The sequence below is a fragment of the Euprymna scolopes genome, chromosome 10 (assembly GCF_053919585.1).
Source record: "Euprymna scolopes isolate OS-2025 chromosome 10, ASM5391958v1, whole genome shotgun sequence".
Lineage (NCBI taxonomy): Eukaryota > Metazoa > Mollusca > Cephalopoda > Sepiida > Sepiolidae > Euprymna > Euprymna scolopes.
The window spans coordinates 161887389-161901483 of record NC_136491.1 but is presented as its reverse complement, the minus strand read 5'-3'; the positions used below and the strand labels follow the sequence as shown (position 1 = coordinate 161901483).

Sequence of the window (14095 nt, the reverse complement as noted above, 5' to 3'; positions counted from 1 at the left end):
AATACGTAAATGAAAACATTCAGATGTGATAAATCGATAAAAACATTAATTTTATCAATCAGTACTTAGTCTATGTCTTATCCTTATATTTTTTTACTATCCAGCAGCATTCACCATAGGCGGGTCGAACCAGCTTCCCTCGAAGGTGGAAGTATCAGGGAGATACCAAATTCACAAGCAGTCCTCTGTGGCATGTATAGCCCAGTTAGGGGAGATGATGTTGGATTTTGGAGATCTTGCAGGCAGGTATCAACGTCCTCCTACATACAGCACCTAGCATTCCCAAATTGTCACCCATATGGTACTGACCAGGCTGAATGTAGCCTAACTTTGGGGATCTAACAAGAATCTGTGTCAACGCAATTATGCTGTATATACGCCATGTCTTATCTTTATCTGGCATAAGGTCGGAACAGAAGCTCATCTAATGAGGATTTGGTTTATTAGTTTGTAAGAAATCTATAAGTATATAAATCTCCTGTAGCCGGAATAAGGTCACATTGATGGTCCAAACTTCAGACGAAACTTCTCTTCATTCAACACTATAACAACACTGACAAAAAACGTTTTCCCCCTAACTGTCAAAACCTGAACTCTTTTACCCAGTCTTTTTAAAGTTAGTTGATCTTTACACATACAATTCCCCTCAAATAAGGCTACTTGGACTTAAGGGACTACTAATAAAAGTTGCATATAACCTTCTGACCAATAAAGAAAGAATAAGAGTAAAAACTATTTAGGCCATGGCATTCCGAAGTTAAATGATTCTCATCAGAAGAGAAGAGCCAGCATTATACAAAATATAAATAGGAGCTGGCTTAAAAACATTTAGATTAAATGAAGGAAATATATATTAAGAGATATTAAAGAAAATATAAAATACAAAATAAAACATTAAAATATAACTACAAGTAAGGAATTAAGCATATGTGAATACGAAAGAAAAAATAAAAAAGCAGTATGTACACAAAACTAAAAAGAAAATAGTAATCACCAAGAAATAATGGGGATCAATAAAAAATAAGACATTAAAAAAAAAAAATAGGAGAGAAAAACTAGAAATGAGGATAAAAAGAGCAGACAAATACGGAAATACATAAAAAGGAAAAAAATATACGTATAATAAATAAAAAAAAAAGTTTAAACAGAAAATGAAGGAAGATAGATCTAAACTTTATAAAATGTGCACAGTAAAAAGACTATTATTTAGGGAGTTGAGCAGTAAAATATTTATTCACATTACCTTTAAATTTCTACATGTTAGTATAGTCAAGAAAGCAGGAAACAGGGATGGAATTCCCAAGAGAAGATACTGTTAAAGTAGAAGGCTTTCCAGCATCTAGAGAGCTCAACAGTAAAAGGGTGGGATTTTGATGCTGGTCGAGTTAGTTGGGAGTAGGTACATCAGGGGCCACAAGTGCTACGAGTTCACCAGAGCACATTCCATTAAAGTACTTGTAAAACAGGTACAGGGATGCAAGATTGCAGTGATGAGACAGGAGTTGGAACTTGGTTGATAGTGCTGGAACTATTAGATTGAAGACTTTTTTGGACTAGTCTAAGAGGAAGTGACTAGTAGTAGATGCACCAGCCCAAATGTGGCAACAATGGACGAATGGTGGCTTTGTAGTAATATAGAATATTAAATGTGAGTATTTTTCTAGCACCTTTGCAGCAACCTTGGCAATGTCTTCAATGCATTTGCTACAATTCATGTTGCCTGTGAATGTTAACTCGAAGAGTTTGAACGTTAAGCTCTCAGGTTGGGTGTTATTAATTCATGGCTATAAACAAGAATTATTTTTTCTCTGGAAAACTGCTATCCAACATGCGAAATATCTAATATACTTTGAAACTACAAAGGTTTCGTTTCTAAAGCTATACAGTTATAATGGGTCATTAGATAAGCTTGTTAAACATCACTTGATAGTGATGCATTCGTTTTCAGAAAGGCAATTCAAAAATATCTTTAATTTTAAAAACTAAAACTTTGATAATTTTATTTTACAAAAGTTTAAATTTTATAAAATAAAAAGTTTGTTTTAAAAATAGTTATACACTTTCCAATAATTATTTTTCAAAATTTATAAATTTTAATAATTATTTTTGTTCATTATGAAACTTTAATTTTGTTTTACAGAGTTTTTGTATGTTTATTAAAAGTCATACATTTTCATATAACTTTCATTTCAGCTTTTTTTTTTCCTTAAAGAGACTGTCAACTTTTTCTACAAATAAAATTGGCATTTTAATATTTTTCATTTTATTGTGTGTGTTCTATCATAGTTTTCCGATAGTTCGTGAAGTCCCCGAATAAATTGTTCTATTGATTCGCCTTCCCTTTGTGTTCTGAGGTGAAATTTTGCGCGCTCGTGCATAATATTTTTTTTCGGCATGAAGTGGCCGTTAAATTTGTTCAGTATCACGTCGAAACTCTTTTCATCTTCCTTTTTCTTGAAAGATAACGACATATATCTGTTCGGCGTCCGGTCCCATACGTGCTAATTTGTGTATCAGGCGACTCTTCATATAATTTTGTCGCACTCCGAAAACGTTGAAATCGCTCTCGCCATGTCCTCCACTTGTTCGGTTGCATAAAGTCAAAACGCTCTGGGGGCTGAAGTCTAAACATATTTCTTTTTGAAATAGTTGACATTAATCCTTTTTTTTTTTCTCGTTATAAGGTTTCCTTACCCAAAGAAAAAAATTTATCCCAATCTGACACCATGTTTCGTCGGGTCCCTGTAATTTCTATGCCACCACGTGGTGACCGCTGCTACTACATTTAAGAGGAGGAAGGAAAGAACCAGAAACGCATCCGTTCACATCAAATACTTTATTTAGACCCCCCCCCTGATATTAACCAAGGGCAAGTAACTCTTTATTATTACACACTGAGAACCACATCCGTCTGTATAAAAACGTATAAGATATTAATGGATATATACTCAAGAGTCAAAACAATGAAAAGAATATGCTGTTGTCACAGCCCTAACAGATGATGTATGTGCTTGGAGCCTGGAGATAGATGAGCGCCACCAGGCTATTCTTGCCCAAGACATGTTGCATGAAATATTGCAGCACACCCACGACCCCGGAGGGTTATGGAACACGTCTTTATAAAACCTAAAAAATATTTTCATTCAATAAATGTTCAGATAATTAATGTTTTATTTTGTATTAATTTAGTATATTTTTTTTACTTTTATCAAAAAATTATGCGAAACTAACATTTTTGGAGAAATTCTTTGAAAAACTTTAAGATCTACTTGAATTGTCTCCTTCTGTTCCGAAAAAAAAAAAAATATCCAAAATAACTAAAATGCGCAAGTGTCAACTTTTTCTAACAAATAAAATTGGCATTTTAATATTTTTCATTTTATTGTGTGTGTTCTATCACTGCTTGGGGATGTAATCTTTCATCCGATGCAATCTCATATTGCAAAACTCAAAATCATTTATAAACCTGATAATCAGCTGAGTACATCACTCGATGTGATTTTCCATCTGATAGAGAACGAACAATTCTACTGAACTTAACCAATTTTATATTAAAGTTTGAATGTTCAAAGCTAGCTACATCTTTGAAGCCTCTTATTAAAAATTTACATTAGATGGATTCATATAACTTTACAATCTTCTTAAAGTCCCTGTAGAGCATCCACGTCAAACATGCGAGGTACATGTGAACCATTGCAAGCTTATTTGCACTTTGCACAGACAACGACTATGAAAGAATGGTGGAGGGGGTAAAGGAAATCAAAATACGAGGGTTGTTGAAAAAGAAACCAGAATTTCTTATCTATCCTCACTTAAGAGTATTTATTTTTTGACATTGAATCCAATGATCGAAGTTTAAAATGTAACGAACACAATGTTTTTCGCATTATGATTATCTTTATTCTTAAAGTTACAAGCAGTTACAACATTATGAAAACTCAAGGATTTACAACCATTCATGCAAAAACCCTTTAAAACTCCAAACCACACAAAAATTGCAGCCTGAAATACCAAAGATTGTCGATAACAAGCGGCATCAAGCCTAAGGTCAAAACACGAAAAGTATTTGAATATTTGTCCATTCTGAACTATTGTTGTTTAAGTACATTGGATTTGTTGCTGTTGCGTTCAGATAAAATTCAACCATTAATTTAAATTTTTGTTATATTGAAATAAACAGCACACTTTTATCTCATACTATTTTTTTTTGTTATATTTTTTGTTAAACTACGTGTACATTTGTACTTTCATTCTTGGATAGGATCAAACTATTGCATGTTTCTAAATTAAAAGAAAAATATTCTGAAATGATTTGTATTAAATAATTTGAGTTAAATTGTAGGAGTGTGGCCCTTATGATAGCACAACATAACTCCTATGGCTCTTGTGAGACTGAGTTTGATATGCCTGCTGTAGAGTATAAGAACTTGAGCTGATTTTATTATTGTCCTTGTTTTGCATAAAGAGATGTTGAGTGATACAAGTGTACCCACAGGCCTTAGCTAGATCGTCTTTCAATTAGGATGTTGGTTGTTTTTGGCCATATCAAACCTTTACAGATTATTTTATTATGGTAACGCATTTGATGCTTAAAATTCTTAATATTTTCATTTTTTGGGTTAAAATGCACGTTTTGCATACAACTTTTTTTTTTTTTAGTTGATCAATTTGTGTTGTAATCGTAAATAGTCTGTAAACAATAGATTCTATTTAACTCATCGAGTGGCTTTTAGCCTTGAAAATTAGTATAAAAAAGGTGGGACCCTGGCAGTTATTACCATTCTGGGTTAGGGTTAGAGTTGGGACTAATGGGAACTAAGAAAATGTCGACTTCTTACCTGTAACTTTTTCATCTGAGTTTCAATGCACTTCGGATCACCAATGACGTTATCTAGAGTGTTCAAATCTTTCTTGGAATTCTCCAAATTGCTCATAATACTATCAATGGCATTTTCCAGTTCTCCAACTCTCACTTGAGTTTGGTGAAGACATGACTGTTTAAAAAAAAAAAAAAAAAAAAAAAAAAAAGGATTCGTTAATGAAGTCATTTTTGACTAAAAAATTCAGTACAATTTTTTAAAAAGTAAAAAAGGTTTTCGGCATGAAAGAATTCAAATAAAAATAAATTCAATTTAATCTTCGTGGAAGCCATCATTTTTGTGATCATTGTCCTAATTGTAATACAAAACTGATTACATGAAACGAAAATGAAAAGTGAAAGTTTACATTTTTTAACAATTGTTTATATTTAACCCATTAAGTTCAAGAGTAACCAAACATTTTTTTACGATGACTTGAAACTTTCTGTAATGACTAAAAATGGCTTGGAATATACAAATGAAAAAGAAAATGTTATTTATTTTTATTTAGAAAGCAAAATAATGATTCTTACATAAATAGGACACTGAATACATATGATATATTTTCAAAATCAAGAGTCTATACATTCAAAATAAAATCTACACACTATGGTAAGGAGCAAAACAGTTAACACAAAAGAGTTACATTGTATTTTGGCAATAAGTTAGTTGCTTACTATCGCAAGACTCGTTTAACTTCATACATCATCGAAAAAATAGAATTTTAGCAACTTTTACAAAGAATTTTCAAGAGGGTTTCAACAACCCTCAGAGAGAATTTGATGAATATAAATGAATTTTATCCTTTATTCAGAGTAATTATGCAGTAAGCAGTAATATGATATATTATCTTATAGATTTTGAAAAGAAATTATTTGGTGTTTTATTTATAGGAAAGTTAGACCTAATAGGTTTATATAGAACCTTACAAATATTCATTTATTAAAACCAGATCTTATTATTTTAAGTATGGAAGGCCATAATAACCTATAATCTTGTTTCATGTCTCGAACATAAAACCAGTCTAATAACACTAAACCAACCACGACAATAGCTGATATTAGTCTTTTTCACTAGATTTGTTTATATCTTTAAAAACATGATAGTCATTAACAAATACATGTAGGGAATATTGTTAGATTAAGATAATGTTCAGGAGAGAATAAGAATAATTCTAAATTATTTGGACCTTCAATATTAAAAAAAAATGATTTTTATGAATAAATATTTATAAGGATAGAAAGAAATTACACGTTAAGTGAATAGCTATGAAAATCGTTGATAATGAAAAGAATTCTATTGAAATAAAAAAATAATTTTTGCCACCCCCTCCCCGCCTAAGGACCCCCCAAAAAGATAAATACAAAATACTTTGTATCAGATTTTTTTCATTAAACAAAACGTTTTTCTATCCAAACTTTATTATAAATGTTTGTTATTTTATTATAAATAAAATCTTTTTATTTATAATTAAAATAAACAGACTTACCACCTCCACAACCAACTGAAAAAAAAAAAAAAAAAAAAAAGAAAGCAAATATTTAATAGATTTTCTGTTTGAAAAGTTTTTTTGGCTTGAGTTTAACAAATATTTTTCTATTTTAATTTTTCTGAAACAAATTTATCTCAAAAACTAAATTGCTGACTTTTGTCTCCTACCTACAATAGACAAAAAGTTGAAGTGTTTTATGATAAAATTATTGGATTATTTGGATTACTGTTCTCATCGTGAGTTATTCGCACAACGTTTTCACCAATGTAACCTCCGACCTTGTTCAGATGTGTCTTTTTAAACCCTGCAATTTTTCTGTAAATCTCGGAAATCTTCATGGAATTCTGAATGGAACTCTTCATTTAATCAGTAGTGGTAATATGCTGTCATTTCGTTAGCCATGACTGAGTAACTTAAGTAATTCACAATTATATTCTTTGTATTACCTGCACTGAGGATTGAACCTTCAACCTTCCAAAAAGTGTCACTTAGAACTTAATTTTTACTTAGTATTTTATCCGTTATGCCATGGATCCTTGACATGCAACTCAAAATGTGAACAATAGTTCGAACAATCTGAATAGCACAAATTATCAATCCTCATCTCAAAAATACAGAAAGATAAATTTCGTTTTTGTATTATTTTGGACTACTATTTTTATTTTGCTTGTTATTTTCATATTTCAATCAATAAAATCTCCAAACTTCTTTAGATGCATTTTTTTGATCTTGGAAACCTGTATAGATTTTTGAAATGAACCATTTATTTGTTTTTATTCTTTCAGCCATGACTGTAAAAATATGCATGCTTTTCATTGGTTATTATCGCCTATAGCAAGGATTGAATTTGTAACTCTAAAAGACTGGGTCTTTGAGTTGATTAACCAAGAATTTTAATTGTTACATCATGGCTCATGTAAAGAATACAGTATGACTTTTGTAAGCCGAAGTTGATCAATATTCCAAAGTTCAGCTACAAGGTTCACTAGTTTGAAAAGATGCACCTGAAGAAGATTACATCGGCCGAAACGTTGTAAATACACCAACCAAGATGCTGCTAGTTGTCGTCCAAATAATAAAAATCATCAATCCTCATCTTAAAAATTCCGAAATATCATTTTTTACGTTTTCATAATTTTGAAGATAGAATTTTGGATTAAGAACCGACAATCTACAAGGAGGGATGAGAAGCGAATGGAGTTTGAGGGAAAATGTGCAGAACAATGAAAAGGAGGTGAACAGCGCAGAGTTTATGGAAAGCAACTTTGTTGAATTAAATTAATTAAAATGACACAGGATAAACGCTCGCCCCCCTTCGTTTTTGTTTTATTTTTAATTGATTACATTTTAATTATGTTTGTTTTACCGCATATCAACCCCTTTTGGGTTATTTTACGGCATATCAACCCCTTTTGGGTTATTTAGTGTAGAATCTAGTAATTTTGGAAACAGGTTTTGTTTCGAGTTTTTTATATTTTTTAATATTTATTCATGTTATTTGGTTTAATTGTTTTGTAGAAAAAATTGTTTTTGCTTTTGACTTTGCAGAACATAATAGGAGTTTTGCAAAGGGAAAAGAAAAAACCCAATAACATCAATGTTTAATGAAATTTTGGTCAGGAAGCCAGTATCTTCAGATAGCCTGATCTGGAAGTCTGTCTTTTTTTTGTTTTTTTTTTTAAATATTACTATAAACCTACTGTCAATGTATACGCTTTCTCTTTTAAGAGATTAAAAAAGAAAGATCTTTTGATAGAAGCGGGGTGCAAGGAACGGGTCACACTTATATGACAACACCTGTGTTGATGTGGTTACCTGTTCCTCCTTTAAGTAGCAGCAACAGCAGCAGCAGCCACAGGTGAGAAGTAGGTAAAATTAAAGATGAAAGATTACAGATCGGAGAAGACAAAAAGGAAGAAAACCAAAATGAAGGATGAATTAAAATTAATGAAAATAAAATTAAAATTTTATACCAACTCCAGAAGGTTGAATATAAAACAAAAAGTTATAAAACAAACAAAAATATGAATTAAAATTAAATAACTTTTTTCAGTGCTTGTTTGCATTGGTGATCTTTTCAGTCGACACATTTCAGATGAAAACATCACATTCTTATATATCATAGCGAAATTAGTATAAATTCCAAAAATTATGAAAAATAATCCAATAAACGATGTGTTGGAAGTATTTTAGATAAATAAGCCACAATTACATTCCTAAATATCATGTTTAAAAATGGTAGGCCCTTAGTCAAAGTTATCTCCCTTGCACGTTCAAACTGAATTGGTTGCACAACCCTTCCTCATTAACACATGATAAAACTCAATTCACTAAATTATATTTTTACTTGTAATTATTTTTCATTTTTTATAATTTTTTAAATTTATGTTAAGTTCAACATAAGTATATAATAATGTTTTCACCTGAAATGTGTTGATTTAAAAGATCAATAATGTAAACACGCACCCTTTTTTCAATAGTTTAAAAATATTCTAAGTCACAGTCTATCTTTATGTAAAAGCACCAGGATTTTGAATCAAGATGTCATATTCTTAGACTGGTTGCTAAACAAAGCAAGGAATAAACTCAGGAAGGGAATTGAAATCATTTTGTCATTGGTTAGATCGAAGATGTTGCATATGCAACATATCTCAACATCATAGCTGTCACAATATTCCTATACGTAAATTCACTATTTTTTATCCTTAATTTGTTGCTTGGCAAGGCAGTTCATACAGTAATAACTTCAATCACATTTACAAATACTCAATAAATTGCATCTACATCTTCTAAAATCTAACGTTTCCCTCCTTGTCAAAAGATTAAATACAAGTTCAGGTGTAGTTTTAAAAATCCAGTGTGCTATGCATTTTGGCCTACAAAAAATGTCTCAGTAACTGTCGGAATTTCCCATAGCGGCACTCCAGGTGATTAACAATAAATTCAGAGAAGCTTAAACCTCCTAGGACTGAACAGAACCATATCTCAGGAAAATGACAGTGGTCAATCACACGAACTGACAATCTGGCTGTGTCAAGTTCAAATCCAGTTCTTCTCAAATAAATACTTTTACAGAGGGATGTTGGCAACCTTCACATGATCCCTCCTGTAAGTATCCGATGTCTTTCTAAAAAAGTTCTAAGTAGAAAGATATCAGGAAACAAATACCAAAATCATCTGATTTATACAACAATGAATAAATGATCCTAGCAACAACGGACTGATTCTAAAATTTAATCGACTGTCTTTATCAAAATTCATAATAAATCTTAACGGATGACTCATTAAAAAACAATATTTACTTCAGTGAAGTATGAAATATTGAAGGAGGGAATTTTATTTTCTTGTCTTACTTACAGAATGAAGATGAAATGAAGGGGAGGTAACTCATGTCTATATAAAAAGAAACCCAAAATATCTCATCCCTTGCTCTAACATTTATTGGGTATTTGATATGACTAATATAAATAAATTGATTGACCATAGATTATTTTTTTAATTATTTTATGTTATGAAATACACAAGTTTAAATTATTTTTTGATTTTTTTTGTTGACAGTGCTCAGATAAGCTATGGTTTGCCAACTCACCTCTCGATCAGCAATTCCACGAAGGAGGTCCTTCCATCTTTCGTTCACATCGTCAACAGGTTTGAGTAGAGTTTCAGCAGCTACAGGGGACAGGTCATTGAGTGCAGTCATATGTTGATTTAAGCAATCAACATCAGTCACGTGAGGATGAGTCTGCATCTTAAACAGCTGAACAAAAAAGAAACAGAAAATTTTTAATAAGAAAATGCAAATGAAAGCAACAAAAACAAATTTAAAAAATTCAAGTTTTTGTTTCATTTTCTGTGAGCCACATTAACTCTTGCCACGAAATGAAGGAAAACAAATTAATAGATAATATACATAAATATTTACAAATGAGTAGCATACTAGTATTGAAACTTATCCCACAAGAAACAAATAGAGAAATGAAATAATTTTATATTTGTTGCAAGCAATATTGATATTTACTATGGTATAACCATAAAACAACATTGCAGGTTCACACAGATTTTTAGGGGTTTGAAAACCCTACAATTTAATAAAGAGATTTTTCCTCTAAATTTATGTTATGAAACATGGTCGTAAACATAATATGCTTGTGTAAAAGTTTTGACTAATCACTTGTTTATCTTTCCTTTTCAACACTGGCAAATTTCCATTTCTTGCTTTGTGATAGCTTTCTAACATTTCCCTTATAGCAAATTATTCAATTTATCCTGCAAAATTTGTTAAGAAAATAAAATCTCTATTTCATGCATCATAATTGAATATTTTGAATGTTATGGACAAATACAGAATTTTTAAAGAAACAGACATACAAGTTAAATTATATTTATGGATCATTTGGATTTGACTTGGGAATTGTCAGAAATAAAGAGCTGGAGAATTACATTCTGAAAAGAAAATACAAACGAACAAATATGGCAATTAAGATAAGACAAAATTTTAATGTAAAAAACTTCTTCTTTCTGAACTTACTTTGAGTTCTTCTATTTGATCCTTTAATACAGTTTTATCCGTTGATGGAGACTTCATTGTTGAAAGTTTATGTTGTGAAACGGGCAACCAAGACATAATTGCCTGAAAAAAAAAAACAAAAAAAACAAAACAAATAAAAATAAATAAATAAATAAATAAAAAAAGATAAAATAATTTGATTAAAAACTTTTATAAATTCACATTTATTTATATAACACCAGCTGTCCAGACCCGGTTTTTCTCGAGAGTCTTTTCATATCCATTAAATAGAAGTCATTTCTGGTTTTAATAACAAATTATATATTGAAACACTTGGAGGCTATTTATATCCAATAATTTTATAAATCCAAATTACCTAATTTTAATAAAATTAGTCAGTTTTATAATAATTTAATTAAATTAATAATTTAATAACCAAACTATACCATAATAATTAAATTTAACTTTCAAAATTTTATTTAAAAAGAAAAAAAGGGGGGGGGGGTAATAATTTGGTAAAAAGAAACAATAGCATTGTCCAGAAAAAGGTGACAGGAATGAAATGACATTCCTGACACCTTTTTCTGGACAATGCTATTGTTTTTTTTTAAATAAAATTTTGAAAGTTAAATTTAATTATTATGGTATAGTTTGGTTATTAAATTATTAATTTAATTAAATTCTTATAAAACTGACTAATTTTATTAAAATTAGGTAATTTGAATTTATAAAATTATTGGATATAAATAGCCTCCAAATGTTTCAATATATAATTTATTAAAACCAGAAATTATTTCTATTCGATAGTTTAAATGCTTCAGATATCCTTTTAAATTTTGAAAGGTCTTTTTTTCTTCAACTATTAACAAAAGATTAGGAAAATAGCTAATTTTATCAAGACACCAAAATGCATTTTGGTGGATTTAATTCTATCATTATTTCTTTTTAATTAGAATTTAAAAATCTCATTTTATTCCTTTTTATTTATTTTTAAATAAATATTCGATTATTTGTAAATAAATAATTTGGTGTCAAATTTTAAGAGTTACATTTATACAAGAAAAACACACACATATGTGAAGTTGTCTCATAATTTTATGAGTATCGAGAAATACATCAGAATTTTTTTTTCTTTTAATCTATGTATATTTTACTTATTTCGTCTGTTTTGTTTGAATGCTTATCAATTGATTGAATGCCGAATCCGTTTTTTGGCAAAGGATTTTATGCTTCAACTCGTGATTCATCATGTTAATGTCTAGGCCTATCACAGGACAGAGCTCCAGATCATATTGAGGATGAATTCAAATTAACTCATGAGATTAAAACGTTCTACAAATTGGAGTAAGAGTGCATCTGGAAGTATTGCTTATGAAAGGGTGACCTCTTCTACCACACACACACACACACACACACACACCTCAAATCTCCAAAGTTGGGGTTCTCATCATCAGGTTTAATTTCATGTCAAACCATATGACGTACTCTTCTTTAAGATTGATCAAATTATATTTAGCAAAAGGATCATTTTATGCTTCTGAATTTTTTAAATGAGGCTTGACAATTTGAATTATTCAGATTACTGTTCTCATCTTGAGTGTTATTCTTACGTTTCAGCCAAAGTAACCGCCGACCTTCTTCAGGTGAGTATCAAATTAGAGAAATTGTTCAGAATTTTGAATGGAACCGTTCATCTAATCCATGATGATAACACTCTCGTTGCGCGGGCCATGACCAGATAGAAATCTTAAGTAATTAGCAATTGTATTCTTAGTATCGCCACCACTTCAGATTGAACCTTCAACTTCCAAAAGAGATTTACTTAGAACTTATTTTACTTAGGACTTTATGCATTACGTCCAGAGTTAGTTTGCCTTTGGACTGCCGAATACCATTAAATGTTTATGCAATGTTCTCGGCACATGCAAAAACGACAATACTTTCTTTTTCCTGTTCCGACATTCGTAGAAAATCCGTATTTCTTTCTTCCCACTGACATGCGAATTAACCAGTCAAAAAAAGAATGTTCTCCACTGAAAGAAGTACCGGCATTTTTATATGCTCAAATTCGACCACGTCTTAATTTGTATATGTCACCTTTTCGTTCATTTCATATCGGTCGGGTTTCGAGTTCGAATGTTGATTTTTTTTACAATATGTACACGCCACCCTTAAACGCTTGTTTTCATGACCGTTGTCATGGATACTAATCCACAGGATTGTATAATGAAATGACCGTTTTTGAAGGAATGTTTTTTTTGTTTTTTTTTTGTTTTTTTGTGATGTTTTCTTCTTTGGCAAAATATCAATCTCAAACATCAGCCACATTTCCAAGAATATTTTGCATTGGCTTAGCATTGCCGGGAAACATAAAATGTTATAGTTGTACCATACATATATTGCAGCCCAGCTTTAGGGCAAAACAACTCAAGGTTTATTAGCTAAAAGCATAGAATACAGGTTGAAATAGGATTATCATAGCAGCCCTTAATGTCAAAGTTTAGTGATAACTCGTTTATTTCTTTTTATTCTAATAAAACTTCAGATTGAAAATAATTTTTTCAATTGCTTTTATTATAATTTAAATTAAAAGGAATTTCTTTTCCAATTGAATTAACACACGGAAGAAGGGGAATTCTTGATACATTTGGCATAGAGAGATACTTTATTAAAAATAGTGTGGACTCACATCAAGAACGACTTGGAATTGGTAAGCATGGCCTAAAGCAAGGTTTAATTCCTCAGCACGTTCTGTGGCAGCATCATTAAGGTCTTCTGCCATGGTGTCGAGGTCTTCTAATTGTTTCTGGACTTCTATTTTGCCAGGATCTCCACAGAATGAAGACAACTTCTCTCCAAATCGTTGACAATCCTTTATCGAGGAAAGAGCATTCTCTTGTTGTTGATGGATTTCCTGGAATTAAAAAAAAAAAAAAAAAATCAATATAAGCATAAGTGATAACATTTAATCATATATGTGTTTATTAAGGATGTATAAAAATATACATATTTTGAAGTATATATTCCCTATAATATAGTCCAAATTGATACAAATAATCTCTATGAAGATGTATATCAGCGTTCAGAGCATACATACCGCTTAATTTTATTCCAATAGAGGGGAAAAATCAATCTACAAGATTGTAAACCGATTTTTTTGCTATTGGAATTAAACTTAAATGTACAGATGAATACATAAAATAAGCTTAAACCCACATATTTTAAAAGGATGAAAAA

General features: G+C 30.6%; 1 protein-coding gene across 12 annotated transcripts in view; it reads right to left on the bottom strand.

Moving 5' to 3' along the window:
• Positions 1–14095, bottom strand: part of LOC145286342 (microtubule-actin cross-linking factor 1, isoforms 6/7-like) — a 770369-nt gene that overhangs the window by 141114 nt on the left and 615160 nt on the right. For all 12 annotated transcript variants that reach the window (XM_080135266.1, XM_080135265.1, XM_080135270.1 and 9 more), the window contains exons 27-30: positions 13548–13772; positions 10880–10981; positions 9941–10108; positions 4839–4994 (exon numbers count right to left, since the gene is read on the bottom strand). In XM_080135266.1, coding sequence (XP_079991392.1) covers positions 4839–4994; positions 9941–10108; positions 10880–10981; positions 13548–13772 — 651 coding nt within the window. The remainder of the gene's footprint in view (positions 1–4838; positions 4995–9940; positions 10109–10879; positions 10982–13547; positions 13773–14095) is intronic.